This window comes from Polistes canadensis, unplaced genomic scaffold, assembly GCF_001313835.1.
Source record: "Polistes canadensis isolate GaletaPanama2010 unplaced genomic scaffold, ASM131383v1 scaffold_289, whole genome shotgun sequence".
Classification (NCBI taxonomy): domain Eukaryota; kingdom Metazoa; phylum Arthropoda; class Insecta; order Hymenoptera; family Vespidae; genus Polistes; species Polistes canadensis.
The window spans coordinates 60,339-77,820 of NW_014569836.1; the positions used below are offsets into that span (position 1 = coordinate 60,339).

General features: G+C 30.0%; 5 protein-coding genes across 7 annotated transcripts; 4 read left to right on the forward strand and 1 right to left on the reverse strand.

The window, feature by feature from the left end:
• Nucleotides 1-7,259, forward strand: LOC106791179 (tetraspanin-11-like). 3 transcript variants are annotated; one of them, XM_014756647.1, is made up of 10 exons: nt 1-137; nt 1,100-1,159; nt 2,149-2,239; nt 2,925-3,137; nt 3,846-4,031; nt 4,543-4,665; nt 5,226-5,279; nt 5,361-5,453; nt 5,548-5,631; nt 6,681-7,259. In XM_014756647.1, the coding sequence occupies exons 3-10, from the start codon at nt 2,192-2,194 to the stop codon at nt 6,741-6,743; spliced, it is 864 nt and encodes a 287-aa protein (XP_014612133.1). In that variant the 5' UTR covers nt 1-137; nt 1,100-1,159; nt 2,149-2,191; the 3' UTR covers nt 6,744-7,259. The 3 variants fall into 3 exon arrangements, with proteins under 3 accessions (XP_014612133.1, XP_014612132.1, XP_014612134.1); XM_014756646.1 differs by lacking the exon at nt 1-137 and adding an exon at nt 383-830; XM_014756648.1 differs by lacking the exon at nt 1-137 and adding an exon at nt 383-821.
• Nucleotides 7,260-8,551: 1,292 nt separating this feature from the next.
• On the reverse strand, nt 8,552-11,876 carry LOC106791168 (carbonic anhydrase 13-like). The gene is made up of 5 exons (XM_014756635.1): nt 11,819-11,876; nt 11,467-11,736; nt 9,070-9,329; nt 8,758-8,982; nt 8,552-8,653 (listed from the first exon to the last, which is right to left on the reverse strand). Exons 1-5 carry the CDS (start codon nt 11,874-11,876, stop codon nt 8,552-8,554), a joined length of 915 nt encoding a protein of 304 aa, XP_014612121.1.
• Nucleotides 11,877-12,167: 291 nt separating this feature from the next.
• LOC106791169 (carbonic anhydrase 7-like) lies at nt 12,168-13,549 on the forward strand. The gene is made up of 4 exons (XM_014756636.1): nt 12,168-12,206; nt 12,294-12,431; nt 12,783-13,136; nt 13,308-13,549. The coding sequence occupies exons 1-4, from the start codon at nt 12,194-12,196 to the stop codon at nt 13,547-13,549; spliced, it is 747 nt and encodes a 248-aa protein (XP_014612122.1). The 5' UTR covers nt 12,168-12,193.
• A 301-nt stretch (nt 13,550-13,850) lies between these two features.
• LOC106791170 (carbonic anhydrase 2-like) lies at nt 13,851-15,498 on the forward strand. Its single transcript, XM_014756638.1, has 7 exons — nt 13,851-13,884; nt 13,960-14,133; nt 14,212-14,356; nt 14,746-14,851; nt 14,924-15,026; nt 15,118-15,254; nt 15,367-15,498. Exons 1-7 carry the CDS (start codon nt 13,851-13,853, stop codon nt 15,496-15,498), a joined length of 831 nt encoding a protein of 276 aa, XP_014612124.1.
• Nucleotides 15,499-15,689: 191 nt separating this feature from the next.
• Nucleotides 15,690-17,450, forward strand: LOC106791171 (carbonic anhydrase 13-like). Its single transcript, XM_014756639.1, has 8 exons — nt 15,690-15,729; nt 15,899-16,033; nt 16,123-16,267; nt 16,388-16,493; nt 16,831-16,930; nt 17,021-17,172; nt 17,253-17,349; nt 17,413-17,450. The coding sequence occupies exons 1-8, from the start codon at nt 15,690-15,692 to the stop codon at nt 17,448-17,450; spliced, it is 813 nt and encodes a 270-aa protein (XP_014612125.1).
• Nucleotides 17,451-17,482: the final 32 nt, after the last annotated feature.

The following is a 17,482-nucleotide window of genomic DNA, read 5'->3' on the forward strand; positions in this document are numbered from 1 at the left end:
CGAGCGCAAAACGGGACCCGTAGAAGGCTGGAGTGATCCGCGTCAGCTCTTTCGGGAAATTACGAATTATGAGAACCAGTCGTGGGAATTTTCTAAACGACGAGGACGACGACGAGACGACGACGACAACGACAGAGGTCGCCCATTTAATTTTTCCGATTTTTTAAAGAGAGAGAAAAACAAAAAACACCGTTGCAATACGTGGATTATTATTTTTTGGGACCTTTTGTACCTTTTGTTCTATTTTAAATTTGTTTTTCCATTTTCCGTGGGATAAATAAAATCAAAAAGTTTAAATATATTATCATCGTTTATATATATATATATATATATAATAATATATATATATAATATTCGTTGTATGTGTTGTAAAGAAGAAAAATAATAATATAATCTATCGTCGCGTTATTAATATTTTTCTTTGAATAGATATATTATTATTATTATTATTTTGAAGTGTCGTATACGAAAGTTAAGAGAACGGGGGAGAAAAGATGGATGGTTAGAACATCAGTTCTTCAACCCAGATCGATCCCTAAAAGCATCAGCTTCGAGAGAAAGTGCCGTTGCTTGGCTACCTATCTCTATCCTTCTTACTCTTTTTCTCTCTCTCTCTCTCTCTTTGTCTACCTTTTACGTTTTAACACTTCCTTTTCTATCCTTTGTTTCATCTATTCGGTTCTTTGAGTTACCAAGGAATCCAAGAAATACCCTAAAATATCCTCTGTGAAGTATAAGTGATCGATATCCTAACCCCCGGTCTATGAACCACCTGTAAACTGTACTCCGACTTTTGGGATTAGATTGTTCGGGATAGAAACGTGTAACAAGTATTTTATTGATATTATACAATTTTTTTTAAATTATATTTCATTTTATTATTTATATATTTGATTTATATTTAATATTATTATTATTGTTATTAATTTTAATGTGTGTTATCTCTCCAACGCATATAATAACGTTGATTTACCGTTTTATTTTTCTTATCTAATCATTCCATTTTCTTTTCTTATCATTTTTAATTGAAATTTATTTCTCCATCATTTGCGCGAAATAGAGTGATTTTTTAATTCTAATTTCGCTGTTCCTCGTTAAGCCGGAAGTTTAAGTACGGGGTAATTCACTCTTCGTGGGAAATAACTGGTTAACCACACAGGTAATTTCGTTTTTACTAATCTTAAATAAGTGCTTAGTTAAGAGTATTGTAAATATTAACTCAACGTTATTGAAATATTTGATTAATAATTGTTTTTATATCAAATTGTATTTTAATTTAATATACCCTTAAGTTGTTTCGCGTAAGTAAAATCAATTTGTTTTGAATTTTATATTTCAAATAAAATAGATCGTAGCTCTCTCTTTTTTTTTTTTTTTAGAAAATTGTTATCTCGTCTTAAGAGAATTTTTGTTTTCTTTAAATTATATTTTTAAAAATTATATATTCTAAAAAGGGAAACTTAAACGACGAGGAAATACATCTTGCCATTCGTTAAGGTAATTTTCTACTCCGACGGGAAATAGGTTTTAGCAAAGTGTTGACAAAATATTCTTGGTTCGGTTGTGTAACTTCAAAGTTACCACGTGACGGTCTTTTGCATACTCATAAACCCTTTTAGGTTGGAAACTAATGAATTTCGTGCAGTCCTTTGATCTCGACCAATGTGATTTGCACTCTATATATGTGTATGTACATATGTATTTATATGTATATGTACGTATATATACTTAAGAATGTATATAACAAAGAACTCTTAACGTTGACAAATTTCTAACGAAAGTTTCGAAAACATGTTAAAAAATATTATTATCAGACGAGTTAACCGTATTTATTTACAGAAAGAAATTAAAACACATTTGCGAAAAAATATAACTTCTTAAAACGTAAACTTTCAAAAGGAAACAACAAAACATTTTACACCGTTCTCCCCCACAATGTGTAATTGAATCTGTCAAATGAAACGTAAAACATTTTTATTAATATCGATCGATCGTTCGTTCGTTCGTGTGTCAACGTAGAATAATTTTGAATCTACTCGAAAAAAATAAAGAGAGATATCTTTTTCTTGTTTTTTTTTTTTTTTTTTTTATATAATACAAAGTTTTTTTTTTTTATCACATTCTTTCTATTTACTTGTATGTTCGCAGAGATTGATGACCGGTTGGACGTTGTCGTTTTACATTGATCGGGATGAAATACTTGAAAGTGGCAGTGTTCACGTTCAACCTTTTGATATGGGTAAAATTCAAATATATTTCTCTTATTGTACAATTTATATTTTATATAATTTATTCCTATTAATAAATTAATTCGTAAATTAATTTTACGTATCATCGGGATAAAGATTATAATAATTTGATCATTTCAATATGTGTATATATATATATAACTAATAATTAATCAAAATATTATATCACAAATTGATTTTATGAGATTTTATTGAAAAAAGAAACGAAGAGATATTGCAAACAACCAAAAGAATCCTATCGATTTTTCTCTCTCTCTCTCTCCCTCTCCCTCCCTCTCTCTCTTTCTCTCTTCCAATATTTAATTCGAATAAACGTAAAAGAGAAAAAGATGAGAGCGTTCGATAAATAGTCCGAGTGTACCTAAGTGCATGCATATACGCGTCATTCGAGCGTAATAGAGAAGGTGGATGAGAAGAGGGGTGGGTGGGATGGATTAGAGGGGGAGGAAGAGAGAGAGAGAAAAAAAAAAAGAAAAAAATAAAATGAAAAAATATGAAAAAGTCGTGATACGTGTCCCTCCTTCTTACAACCCCCCCACCACCACCACCACCCCGAAGCCCTATCACACATTCTCCCCACTCGTTGTAAAAACTATTATTGTAGAAAGTTCAGTTAACTGTGATCGAGAATGTGAAGCCGGATAAAAATAAATATTTTCTCCCTTTTTACGACAGTTGGCTGGTTGCACTGTACTAGTAATAGGAGCATGGTTACTCTTGGAACCGAGCAAAGGACACCTCTTGAATCTTTTCGTTCCCGATGTCAAACCTCACGAGACGATTGATTTGATAGCGTACAGTTTGGTCGGGCTTGGTTTCACCGTATTTATGGTTGGTTTCTTCGGTTGTCGTGCTGCCCTACGTGGAAATCAATGTATCCTTGCCACTGTAAGTAATTTATACACACACACACACACATACAACGATATTATAATTTATATATATATATATATATTTATTTTCTAATTAACCCTTCTTTGCATGATGATGGAAATTTCAATCATAATATTTAGTCAACAAAAAATGGTACTCAAAACCCTTGTACCGTATATTTGTTGTTGCTGGCAACTTTTTAAGCGACTGTTGCGTACAACAAAACGCAGTTGTCAAAAAAATAGCACTAGAATTTTTTAAAATATTTTTCCTTTAATCTAGAGCATTAATTACATCACCCTGATTTATTTTAAAAGAAAAGAAAAAATCATGTAAAGAAGGGTTAATATATAATATAATATATCTGTGTTAGATAAGAAAAGAATAAATGACGTTCGAGATCATTTCTATCTAACGAAAGGTTATCTTCACATGTTTCATATTTAAATTAACCCCAGCCCCATAGAAACCAATCACCCCCCCGACCCCAGGCATACGCCGCGTGTGTTGCGGATTTCGCATTGGAAAAACTATTATTATTGTTATAGTTATATTAATATTACAGAGTGATACCACAATGATCGGGGTGTCAAGGTCAACAATCTATTTTTATCAAAACTCTATCGTTTTATACTCTTCTTTTTTTCTTTTTTTTTTTCTTTTTCATTTACTTAATCCATTTGTATTTTGTTGTTGTTGTTGTTATGTTGTTGTTTGATTCAGTACATGAGCATGCTGGTCGCCCTGATCGTAACCGAATTAGTGACAGCAGCAATCGGTGGTCTGATGACTTATCGAATACTTTCCGATTTGGAAGAAAGATTGTCCGATAAATTGTCTACGGATTATGGCCACGACGGGACCAGTGATAATTCGTTCAGTCAAAGTCTCGATTTCGCACAGTACAAGGTATGAGCCCCCCCTTCTCCTCCCTCCTCCCAATAATTGAGTTTTTCCTCAAGAAAATTAAATTGAATTACTTTGATGATCAGCTAACCTCAACTAACTAACTTCGTGAAACTCGAGACAAATATGTTATCTTAAAAATAAGTCACGTGCCGAAATATCCTAGATTTCTTCTCTGAAATATCAGTTGAAATTCTCAAACAATTATTCATTTGAATTTGAAAATTATTCATTAGGTTTCAAATGAATTAACTAACAATAGCCTTGTATACGATCTATCGTTCATTGTTTTAAATTATAACTGGTTAAGTTTAAATTATAACAATTGTATTATATATAATTCGATTATTTTACGTGTGAACAAGCTTTTTCAGCACGAAATACGCATTTATTCCGCAAGAAATATCCGCGTTACTTCGAAGAATTCGTCATACATATACACACACACACATATATATATACATGTTACACTTACGCGTACACGTAGAGACACAGATAAATGAATCTATTGTAGTTTAATTGCTGCGGAGTGCACAGCGACGCGGATTACAATGGTACAGCATGGTGGAGGGACGGACAAATTTCAGGAAGCAGAAGACAAGTTCCGCTCACTTGCTGCGTTCTCAAAAATACCGAGGTAATGTTAATCAAAAATTAACACCTATCTGTGTGTGCGTGTAACAAAGACCATACGTTTCGGTATCAAAATTAATGACTCGTTGAAAAGTTCACAATTCAATTGTTCTTATATTTTTTGTTTTATTTTGTGTTTTTTATTTCATTATTTAATTTTACGATAATTTAAGAATCGTTTCATTCATTATTTAAATCAATGTTAAATCGATTATTATCCAGCATTCATTTGTAAATCGTATGAAATATCCGTCCTTTGATCGGTTGTAATATTATAAATGAGATAGGATTAATATTAATGAAATATATTTTACTTCATTTAAATATATAGGACCACACACAATATGAAACTTTATAATCTTAAGGATAATTATTAATCGTTAATACTTTTGTGTAATATAAATAAATATGTATATAATAATATTTATTTCGAATTAAATTTGGATAAAATATCAATCACATTATTTGATATTGAATCATCTATACTTTTTTAATGATTAACAATCTAAGTGATAAGAATTTCATTATGATTATTATCGGATATTTAATTGATATTCATTATAGGTAAAGAATACAGGTAGTCCAATGAGCGTAGTCTCAAGAGTATTTCACAAAAACGTGAGTAAATTAATTAGAAGAGTGAGTTATATGATTGAGGGGAGCCTTGGTTTCATTGATCATCATTGATTATGACAATAGAACGAGAAACCATGGCTTCATCCACAACCGAAGGACGAAGCCGCGTGTCAAGTAGAAGACCAAGAAGGTCACAAGGGTTATCGGCACAAAGAGGTGGGTGGTTCTTACTTTAACTATCTATCTATCTAATGAAAAAGCTCTAAAAGTATTTCCACTTAAAGTAATCGACGAACGTCGTTTTCATTAGGGTTGCCTAGGAAAAGTTAGCAACTGGCTTCAGAGTGAAAGCTTCACTTTAGTTTTCCTAGGCATGGCTATGGCTGGTATTCAGGTAATTTATTCTCTTGTTGTTTTTATATCATATCCTTTATTAACATTTTATCTACATTTTTTTAATCTCATTTTATTTTTATTATTAATATTGCAATACGATAATTCCCAAAGTTTGTATAACCGAAATGTTACATAATTTAATATTACGCCATTAACTTGACATTCATTTATTATCACTTGGTATTCATTGTTTTGTTAGATTATTATTTAATAAAATAATATAACTTTTTACTTTTTTTCGTATGATGAATTTGTTAGAATTTTTACATAATTCGTAAACATTAAGCAAGGGTATTGAGAATAGACAAAATTTGGGAAACATTGTTGCAATATATTATTGCATATAAATTGAATAATATTAGGTTGTTCGAAAAGTAATTACATTAAGTCGCTTCAACGTATACCTAAATTTATTCTAAACCTTGAAATCATTTTACATTGTAGACATTTCGGACGTTATTTAAAACCTTATTATTGCGTTTCGATCTGCCAAGTAGCTTTTTTTTTTTGTTGGCATCGAATCAAAAATGGAAAATCATAGTGAACATTTTTTTTTCGTCGTATCATATATTTTTTTTTATTACCGTTTAATGGGTAATAACGCTTGTGCCAACGAGAACAAAAATATGTGTCGTATGTTAAACGAATTACTTTTCAAAATTTCGTATTTGAAAAGATGTCAACTATTTTTTAGGTCGCTCAGTTGAAAAAAAAAAAGAAAAAAACAACGACGAGAACAAAATAAAAATAATAGCGAATGTTAATTGTCTTATAAAAACGTTGAACAAAAAAAATGGCCGACAAATTGAAATTAATTCGATTCGACGATTTACTATAGTTTAAAACATTTTGTGAATTTTATAATACGAAATATAATTATCTATTGTTTTCTATTCGAACAAAATCAATATTACATTTCGAACAACATAATAAATAACATTTCTAATAATAGTATCGAAGTATAATAATAAAAAATAACCTATATCTTTAGAATGAGCGGGAAGCTCAATAATGAAAAACCTAACCTATAAAATATTTAACTTTTAGACATTTGGTATAATAACGTCAGCGTTCCTTTGTCGTACTATTCGAGATATGCAAACGGATTAATGCGAGCACAACTTTGAAAGAAGATAAGAATTTCTTCTACGATTACTAGGAATATCGAGGATATTTTTGAATGGAAGAAAATAGGAACGGCGAAATGAAAAAAGAATGAAAAGTAAGCAGAAACGTTTTTTTTTTCTTCTCTCCGACTTATTTCTTTGCTACTATTCAAAGAAGAAGATAGCAAAGGGAAGAAAGGGATTCAGGATTACTACTATCTTCTCCCGTGGGACAACTTTTTCCAAGGATATGCCTATACGAAATTCAGAAACGTAAAAACTTGACGAGCAATGATGCGAATCAAAAAAAAACGTTTAAAAAGGAACAAGAACAAAATTGTATTCGATTGAAAAAAATGTCGTCGTCGTCGTCGTCGTCGTTCCGAATCATTCCCGTCCCTTATATTTGTATGTTTGTTGTATAAGGTGAAACAATTTTTCTGGAACCAATGGAGATAACAGAAAAAATACGTAAAGTATTAAAATAAAATTAAAAAAAAAAAAAAACAAGGTATCCGTTGTAAATACATAGAAAAAATACGGGCGTTGTTAAAATCTCCTGCGTGATCGTCGAGATTCATTTTTTGTTCCTTCTTCTTTTTTTTATTTTTTTTCTATCCCGATATGAAATGATAACGCTGTTGAATGTTACGAATTCTGACACAATAATTTGTAAATATGCAATGCCATGTGCATCAGTCGGTACGAGTATACGTGTCATTTGAAATTATACTAACCTAGTTCTTTTTTTTTTCTCTCTCTCTCTCTCTCTCTCTCTCTTTCAATATATATATTATTCTCTTTTTTTCTTTTTAGGATTATTTTTTACAATTCTCTTTTGCAAAATCAATTTTTGAATACGTATGAGAATGATTTAACAACGATTTTCTTTAGATTTCATTTTATTTCGTTACAATGGTTAAAACAAATATTTCATATTTCGTCAAAATTAATAATTATTCGTCTCATAAAAAAGAAGAAGAAAAAAAAAACAATGAAAATATTATATATATTTTATATTGCGCAAAAAATAAATATGATAAATTAAACCGACCGATCCCCCCCTTTCTCATCGTCATCTTCGTTAGCGCTCGCGCGCATATACACGCACACGTATAAACATTTACGTATTTGCGATACGCGTGTTTGAAAGTATTTTTCCTACCTCGTGTAACATCACTTTAACAAATCTTTTATTTTTTTTTTTTTTTTAATTTATTTCGCGTCCAATTTTTTTTTGTTTACGAATCAAACAACCATTTCGTATGTAATGTATGTGTGTACGTGTATCCCGTTTGAAAGTGTATGCTGTGTGTGTTTAACCGAACGTACGACGAAAAAATTGTTTATTGTACGTCGTACGATAATAATAATAATAATAATAATAATGATAATTAAAAATAATAATAATAATAATAATAATAATTAATAATAATAAAATGTTTTATTAGGCATGACAATACTATATAGAAGCACAATCTTTTGATATTATTTCTAAATTCGCTACGAAGAAAATAATAACTATTGTATATTTTATTTGATCCTTCGTTTTCTACTGTCGTATTTTTAAGTACAAAAAATATTTATATATGCAGTACATACACATATATACGAATGTAAATTACAGTACTTTTATTTCCAAAATTTTGTTTTAATCATCGAAGAAAGAAATCCTGAAACAAACAAATAAAAAAAAAAAACAAAAATGAAATAAAATAAACCCCTTTGCATAAAAGTACACGAATACCTGATACGTATATCTTACACGAAAAGGGAGGGTGGGAGGTGTGGTGGGGTTAAAAAAATACAAGGTCAGGGGTAATGATAAACGTCACGTCCGTTTAAATATTGAACCGGTCTGCAATTAGTCAAAAGCAATCCATCATTCGAACAGATTTCTCGGAATTGTGCAACCTAAAAAGAAAACAAAAAAGAATGTCTGCCTTTGTCTTGTTTCGTGGTGTAGCTTTTCTTTTTCTTCTTTCTAATTATAAAGAAGAACAAAACCCGTCGTCAACCTGATTGGAGGAGATTGGTACAGGAACGGGATCGATAAGCCAAGTGACAATTTCACTGCAAGGTGGCTGAGTAAGAGAACCGTGATAGGCGTAATAATGATTTCCTTCAGTATTATGCAACCATGATAAGGGAAAGGGTGGTATATATACTTTACTACCAGGTTGTTTGATGTATCTCAAATTGGTGACTATATAATCCAAGTAAGGATTGTCAACAGGTATTATCTAAAAATGATCGAACATTTGATTAACATCGAATTGTCATTATTTTTATTCATTATTATTTTTTTTTATACGAGAATTTTTGATTACGTTGAAAAATGATGACACTATGACCACACCATCTTTGGCGTTTAGTATAGCTGCTTGAAAAGGTGAAAAGAGGTCACTTTTAACATGAACGAATTGCAATTCCATAGCATATCGGACATCGTTGATTGTATGTTCACTTCCTTCGTTATCTGATGGTCCCCAATGGAACATCATAGAATGAAATTTGTATGTATTAGTTAAAGGACCTCCTTTGATTAAAGGATACGCACGATCGCCACACCAGGTACCGCATACTATCACTGTTATCACACCAAAAAAATGTTCATTTAATCTTTTTAATTAATGATCATTTTGTTTAAATGGTGTCATATCTTTTCCTGTCATTTGTTTCATTTTTGTTAACGACAGTTTCAAATACCTTTTTGCAAAAGATCATCATAATTTAGAGAATTTGTTAAATATCAAATATTAGGGTTGAATCGAAATTTCGTTCGGTTTTAAAATGTCAGAGAATGCAATGCTTTTAATTGTACAACTTTGCCGTTTATTTGAAAAGTTTCGGTAAATATTTTTTATACTAAACGTGAATAGATTTTAATGAAACTTATATTAAATTAAAGTACACTCTTTTGTTTATACGTAGAATACCTTTTCGAGTTATAAATTTTGCATATAAAGTTCAGAAAATGTCAGAGAATGCAATGCTGTAAATTGTACAACTTTGCCGTTTATATGAAAAGTTTTGGTAAATATTTTTTATACTTTTAGCAAATGGATTTTAAAGATTTTTATATTAAATTAAAGTACACTCTTTTGTCTACRCGYAGAAYACMATWTYRAGTTATAAATTTAGCATGTAAAGTTCAGAAAATGTCAGAGAATGCAATGCTGTAAATTGTGCATCTTTGCAATTTTTTTCAAAAGTTTCGGTAAATATTTTTTATACTTTTAGCAAATGGATTTTAATGATATTTATATTAAATTAAAGTACACTCGTTTGTCTACGCGCAGAATACCTTTTCGAGTAATAAATCAATCTGAAAAGGTCCATAAAATGGCACAGAATGCGATGCTGCAAATTTTTCCTACTTTGCCATTTCTTTGAAAAGTTTTGGCAAATATTTTTTATACTTAGAGCAAGTGAATTTTAATGAAACTCATATTAAATTAAAGTGCAAACTTTTGTCTACACGTAGAGTACCATTTCGCATTATAAATCAATCTGCAAAAGTTCATAAAATGGCAATGAAATGTTTGCGGACTAGGCATTGTTAACATTGCCTAAGGCCAGGCATTGTTAGCATTGCCGGGGGAGGTTTGGAACCTAGGCCGGTAATGTTAACAATGCCTGGCCATCAGGCATTGTTCACATTGCCTGATCCGCAAACTTTTCTTTGCCATTTTATGAACGTTTGCGAATTTATTTATAACACAAAGTTGTACTCTACGTGTAGAGAAAAGAGTGCACTTTAATTTAATATAAAAATCATTAAAATCTATTTGCWAAAAGTATAAAAAATATTTGCCGAAACTTTTCAAAGAAATGGCAAAGTAGGAAAAAATTGCAGCATCGCATTCTTTGCCATTTTATGAACCTTTGAAAATTGATTTATAACACAAAGTTGTACTCTACGCGTAGATAAAAGAGTGTACTTTAATTTAATATAAATATCATTAAAATCCATTTGCTAAAAGTATAAAAAATATTTATCGAAACTTTTCAAAATAATTGCAAAGATGCACAATTTACAGCATTGCATTCTCTGACATTTCCTGAACTTTACATGCTAAATTTATAACTCGGAAAGGTATTCTACGTATAGACAAAAGAGTGTACTTTAATTTAATATAAGTTTCATTAAAATCTATTAACTTTTAGAATAAAAAATATTTACCAAAACTTTTCAAAGAAATGGCAAAGATGCACTCTTTACAGCATTGGATTCACAGACATTTTCTGCACTTTACATTTGATTTTCATAACTCTACAAAATATTCAACGCGTACAAAAAAAGAGTGTACTTTAATTTAATATAAAAATCATTAAAATCCGCTTGCTATAAGTATAAAAAATATTTAAAGTATATTCACAGAAGAGAAAATCACAGTTTAATCTTAACTTGTAGAAAATGTTTAGTAACAGTGAAAAGGTTAATATGTTGCTAATATTTGGCGAATGACTTTTTTGTTTTTTATTAATAATATTTTTCCAAAAAGTATTATATTTTACAGAAAAAAAAAAAACAATCTATTATGCAGTTTATAACACAATAAATGTAGGAACTTTGGCTTCATTCTAGTATAATAGTAATAATAATAATAATAATAATATTGAATCGTGTGACAAGTTTAGTAAATCAATTTACTAATTAACTAGTTAAATATAATATTGAATTTTCGAAATGGATTTATTTGATATTAACGAATAGAGTATACCAGAATTTCCATCGTTTGCCATAATCATAGAGCATGGTACTTCATCGTGACCAATCCATTCGATCTCATCGTATTCCTCGATTGCTATAGTAGTTGTTATATTGATCGGTGATTGATTGTAACCATTACTCTCCGGATAAAATACTTTCCAAGTGTGTGGTCCGTTATGTGCAACGTATCCAAATAAAATGATCGGCGAATTGCATTGTTGGATTAACGAGTTTTCGGAAAATACGTGGGACCACTTGATTAATTCACTGGACAGCAATGCTTTTTCATTTTTGCAAAGTGCATTGATCAAAATTTAAAGATTATTAATTTATTTAATATCGATCAGGGTTTACGCTCATACCTAAGAATATAAAGCTGCCGGATACTATCATCAATTCGGGCCACGAAAATCCTAACATATTTTCATCTCAATTAAGGAATATTTATAATTATCAAATAAAACTCGATCAAATTTGAAAAACTAATATGACTCATGTTAAGTAACATTGATATAATAACGCGAAATACACAATTATGCGAATATAATTACTTTTATTTTGGAATATTCGATATATCGATTTCATTCAATTGTTCTCATGTCAAATAAGAAAAGCTCGAACGCGCTTATAGAAAAATAATTCAAAATCCTTAAAGTACGATGAATTAAGAATTCTATAAAAGTATGTCAAATCGATGATATAAGAAGGAAATATATCCGATAGAATTCGTAATCGATATGCAGTGCGCCGGTAAGATTAGAATTCGATCGATGAAATATCTGGAAGAAAATATTAGCCTAATTCAACACACAAAACCTTAATCTCTTTTCGATTAAGGTGACAGTCCGAAATGGGGTCAATCTCCGGTGGATATTGACGACAATCATGTTCTCAGAGTTGAATATCCTCCCTTAACTATGAGTGGTCATTGGAGTCAGGATGGTTATGCGAATATTAGGAACACAGGTTCTACCGGTAAATTATAATGATTAAATATTTGTTGTTATTGACAACGTTCAAAATCAGAAATAATTAATATTTATTTCTACGAAAGAGATATACATTTTTTAATTTCGTTAGAAATTATTCTTAACGTTACCATAAATATATTAAATTTCAAATCCCATATAGAAACATAATTTATCAACAGATGTAATATAATTTAAGAATAATAAATTGAAATGAAATAATCATAAATGTTATACTATTGCAAGATAATGAATAAATTCATTAATTTCACTGACGCGTTCGATAGATTTCAATTTAGTTATTAACATTTATTAATGAAAGTTAACTAAACGTTAAACGTAATATTTAACATTATAGTTGGGATAACTTTGGAAGGTAATAGAAGTCCCGCAACTATTCGAGGTGGACCATTAACAGACGACGTATACGAACTCTCAGAAGTTGTTTTTCGTTGGGGCTCATCGAACTGTAAAGGTGCCGAGCATACTCTCAATGGAACATGGTTCACAATGGAAGCCCAAGTTCTACACTACAACCGTAGATACGAAGAGATTGAACAGTGTTGGGACAAAAGGGACGGTCTAGCGATTTGTTCCTATTTTCTTCAGGTTTATCAACTTCCTGCTTGGGATGAACACCCATTGTTCTCAAAGATCACTGATAATTTGTATAAAATCACCGAACCGGATGCTAACGCCAAAATATCACCCAGTATGTTTTACCAATAGTTGAACGAAAACGAATAAAAAGAACCCACCCACCCCCGGCCCCTGACTCCTTCTCCTCCTCTTTTTTTTTTTTTTTTTTTTTATTCAAGGATTTTTGTGTCCAAACAGTTTTTTTTATTTTTATTTATTCTTTTCGTTCCTTTTTTTTTTACAGACTGTTTGAGTTGGATGAGACAAGCTTGTCAAACACCGGGTTATTATACCTACACCGGTTCCATTACCACTTGGCCCTATCACGAATGCGTAACTTGGATCATATTTCCAGAACCTATACGAATTTCGGAAAATCAAGCACAGTGTTTTAGAATGTTAAGAAATAAGGAAGGAAATTTTATCAAAGAAAATTATAGAGAAGTTCAAAAAATCAATTCGAGAATAATATATTATATTTGTTGAAATATTTGATTTCGATAATTATCTAAATTATCTGTATTCGTGTTGAGTACTGTATAATTTAATTTAAAAAACAAAAAAAAGATAAATATGTCAAATGAGATGAAAGTAGATATGTTAAATATTTCGATATGTGTTCGTTAACAACTTCACGAAACAATATGTGATTAATGTAACAAATATGAAATCAATAGGTTAACGAAATTAAAAAATGTTTACTAAATTCTAAAATTGTTTCGGTCACATTAATTATTTAAAATTACTTTTGGATTTTAATTTTCAAGACCTTGTTATAATAAAAATTATGCCACGAAGATTGAAACACGATTCGCGTAAAGGTTTGTATTAATTTATCAGAAAAATATCTTTTTCTTTTTAACTGTGACACATGATGAGAATTTTTTGTTTTTCAGATGTTGATGTACCAACAACTATTTCAACGTCATCCAGTGGTCAACCAAAGTGGAGACAATCACCAATTGATTTGAGAACAATCGATACTTGGACTCAAAAGTTTCCACCTTTATTGTTAACCGGTTATTGGTTAAAAAAAGGAAATGCAATTATAACGAATACAGGAAAAACAGGTTCCTATAATTGTTCTCTTCGTAAATTTGTATTAACATTTTCAACACGCGTAGAATTTTTCTTGTTGAATGTTACAGTCAACATAGAATTGTCGAATCAAACGATCGAACCTTATATACATGGTGGCCCATTGAACGATGATGAATTTAAATTAAAAAACGTACAATTTCGTTGGGGCCCAACCGATTCTCGGGGTGCTGAACATTCTATCGACAATATTTGGTAAATTTTTATTTAATAATAAATATGAATAACATTTTGTGAAGATGATGAACAAATTACCCGAATTATATTCGATAGATTGCATCTGTTAAACCCTAAGGAAATGTTTTTTTACTCGATTAAACTTAACCAATGAACAAAAGCTAACCAACCGATTTGCTAACTTTGAAGGAAAATTTATAAATAAATTAATAATGATTTTTATTTTAAACATTAGGGTCCAGCTAACGTGGAACGTAAGAATTTATTGTTTATATTATATCGATATTTATGTGTCCTTGATAAATATTTAATTAAATACGAAATAATTCTGATCATATCGTTTTAAATATTTTATCTCAATAATATCTAATTTCATTCTATTATTTATTTAAATTATTTCAATTTAGGTATTCGATGGAAGCCCAAGCATTGCATTGGAATACTCGATATGGTTCATTAGAAAAATGTTACGACAAATCAGACGGCATTGCAATACTTGCCTATTTGATGCAGGTAAAATAAATGAATTATCTTTTTTATAATCGATCATTTGTACTATTAATTACACAAAATTTCTTAATACAGGTAGTTGGTTGCCAAGGTATGCCAGATAATCCTGCAATTGCACGTGTAACCGATCATTTATCAAAGATTAAGAAAATGGGGAGTAGTATAGAAGTCACCCCTGGTATATATATATAAAAAGAAAAAAAAAAGACAAATTATTTAACGAAAAGTATGTTAGAACAATATTTTATTAGGGTTGATTATTGTCACAGATTGTTTGTGGTGGATGCTTCAGGGTTGTTCAGAACCTGGTTATTTTACGTATTTGGGTTCTCTTACGGTGCCACCTTTTAACGAATGCGTTATTTGGATTATAATTTCGCATTCCATTAAAATTTCTTCCCATCAAGTATGATTCTTCAATAATTATCTAACATTTATTAATAATTCGTTAATTTGTATTTTATATTTCTTTTTGTTTTTTATTTTTTGTTTTTTTTTTTTTCTTTTATTTTACGTAGATGAACGCTTTCAGAAGTATATACGATTACAAATGGGATCCAATCGTGAATAATTTCAGACCACAACAGCATCCTTGCGGTAGACGAATTTTATACGGCACAGAATTTACACCGTACCACTTTCGTGATTGATTAATTAATAAAAAATGATTGCGGCATTTGGCTCTGAATTTATTTCTAATTCCAGCCGTATCGTTGTTTCGATACGCGAATCATGGATATCGTTAATTAATCACTGAACGCGATCCGCCATTAAGCATTTCAATCAGTGTCGTATTAAATATAAATTCACAAGTGATATTTATTTATATATATTTCACAGCATGACACTTCTTCTTCCAGAATATTACAAAGGCGTAATCGGTAGGTAAAAATTAAACAAAATAAAAAAGAATAAAATAAAATTTGTCTACAATAACACAAATATGTAGAATACATAATTACTTAACCTAAAAATTTGATAAGTATCATTACATTAATATTAAACATTTAAATTTGATTTATTCAATACAAAATGAAAATGGGTAATAAGGTTTGGCAAAAAGTGGACAATCGCCGATAGATTTGAATGACAATATAATTCGTCGGAAAAGATATCCGACTCTTATTTTAAATGGTCATTGGTCAAATGAAGGAGACGCCATTTTAGGAAACGACGGAAGTGTCGGTAATAAAGGAAACATGATTGTTAATGAGAAAAAATAAATACGTTTATTTAAATATTGATCCAATTAAGTATTCTCTTTCTCTTATTAGCTACTGTAATTCTTGGTGGTAACAGAATACCATCCACAATTACTGGCGGGCCGCTTTTCAACGACGTCTATGAATATTTTATCTGCAACTTTCGTTGGGGCGAGGAGAACTGCAATGGCTCGGAACACACCATTAACGGCACTTGGTTACATTTTATATATTCATGAAATAAATTCATTTCTTTTTTCTTTCTTCTCTTTTATTCTTAGAACATCCTTGCTCTATATATATATTTTTTTTTTTTTATTTCTATTTGTCATTATAGGTTTTCGATGGAAGCTCAGATGGTACATTGGAATCGAAAGTATCCATCATTCGATGACTGTTTAAATCGAAAGGATGGAATTTGCATTATGTCATTTTTATTTTTGGTATGTTACTTTACGTTCATTCGATTGCACTTGGCAAACAAAATTATTGACGAGTTTTAATGAAATACATATTCGAAACAACAACGATTGCGCATGATGTCCCAGTTTGTTTTTTTCTTTTCTACAACTTAACTCATACGATTCGTTTAGTACTTCTGTTACAACTTTTTTAAAATTCAACATTTATAAAACTCATCTTCGTGTAACAACTTTTTTTTTGACAAAAATTACTGGAACATATTGTTACATTCATAAATTTTGCATGGAATTTTCCTAACGTTTAATAATTTTAATTTTTAATTAACGTTAAAATAATTTACTTTTTGTTTTTCTTCAGGTACCAGTCGGACGATCGGAAAACAATCCGCAATTAGAAAAAATTACCGAAAATTTGAAACACGTTACAGATGCAGGATCCGAAACAAATATTCCGGCCAGTACGATTCTTCGAAAGAATTTTCTTTTAATTATTTCTTTTGAAATAATTCTAAAAAGTACCTTCCATATATAAAGAAAATATTGTTTAGATGCATTATGCTGGATGAGATGGGCAACTCGTTGCGAACGTTATTATACTTATCAAGGATCGTACAACGAAGGTCCCTGCAGTATTCTTGGATATCCCGAATGCGTTACTTGGATTATTTTTCCAATGATGATTAACATAAGTCCTTCACAAGTAATGATTATTTATTAATTTAATAATAATCTCGCGTTAAAATTAAAAAAAAAAAAAACGAATTTAATTGATAATATTAGGTAAACGCTTTTCGAATGTTGAAGGATGATAATGGTAATTTTATTAAAAATAATTGCAAACAAATTCAATTGTTACGCGGAAGAAGAATATTTTTGGGTATTCAATAAAATTATTCGAACCAAGGTATAATATAATATTAAGTTTTAAATAAATTAATAGTAATTGAATTAACATCAAGTAACGCATACGAAAAATAAGAAAGACATAATACAAATTTTATATACACACA

Excerpts from the sequence above, each read along its gene's own strand:
- LOC106791179 (XM_014756647.1), top strand. The coding sequence starts at position 2,192 with ATGAAATACTTGAAAGTGGCAGTGTTCACGTTCAACCTTTTGATATGG. Across the intron at positions 2,240-2,924 it reads CGTTCAACCTTTTGATATGG|TTGGCTGGTTGCACTGTACT; the intron begins GTAAAATTCAAA and ends TTTTTACGACAG. Across the intron at positions 5,632-6,680 it reads TGGCTATGGCTGGTATTCAG|ACATTTGGTATAATAACGTC; the intron begins GTAATTTATTCT and ends TTTAACTTTTAG.
- LOC106791170 (XM_014756638.1), top strand. The coding sequence starts at position 13,851 with ATGCCACGAAGATTGAAACACGATTCGCGTAAAG. Across the intron at positions 14,357-14,745 it reads CATTCTATCGACAATATTTG|GTATTCGATGGAAGCCCAAG; the intron begins GTAAATTTTTAT and ends ATTTCAATTTAG. Across the intron at positions 15,255-15,366 it reads TTAAAATTTCTTCCCATCAA|ATGAACGCTTTCAGAAGTAT; the intron begins GTATGATTCTTC and ends TATTTTACGTAG.
- LOC106791168 (XM_014756635.1), bottom strand. The coding sequence starts at position 11,876 with ATGTTAGGATTTTCGTGGCCCGAATTGATGATAGTATCCGGCAGCTTT. Across the intron at positions 9,330-11,466 it reads GGCAAACGATGGAAATTCTG|TGATAGTATGCGGTACCTGG; the intron begins GTATACTCTATT and ends GTGTGATAACAG. Across the intron at positions 8,983-9,069 it reads TAGTGTCATCATTTTTCAAC|ATAATACCTGTTGACAATCC; the intron begins GTAATCAAAAAT and ends GATCATTTTTAG.
- LOC106791171 (XM_014756639.1), top strand. The coding sequence starts at position 15,690 with ATGACACTTCTTCTTCCAGAATATTACAAAGGCGTAATCG. Across the intron at positions 16,034-16,122 it reads AGGAAACGACGGAAGTGTCG|CTACTGTAATTCTTGGTGGT; the intron begins GTAATAAAGGAA and ends TTCTCTTATTAG. Across the intron at positions 16,494-16,830 it reads TTATGTCATTTTTATTTTTG|GTACCAGTCGGACGATCGGA; the intron begins GTATGTTACTTT and ends GTTTTTCTTCAG.
- LOC106791169 (XM_014756636.1), top strand. Across the intron at positions 12,432-12,782 it reads TAGGAACACAGGTTCTACCG|TTGGGATAACTTTGGAAGGT; the intron begins GTAAATTATAAT and ends TTAACATTATAG. Across the intron at positions 13,137-13,307 it reads TAACGCCAAAATATCACCCA|ACTGTTTGAGTTGGATGAGA; the intron begins GTATGTTTTACC and ends TTTTTTTTACAG.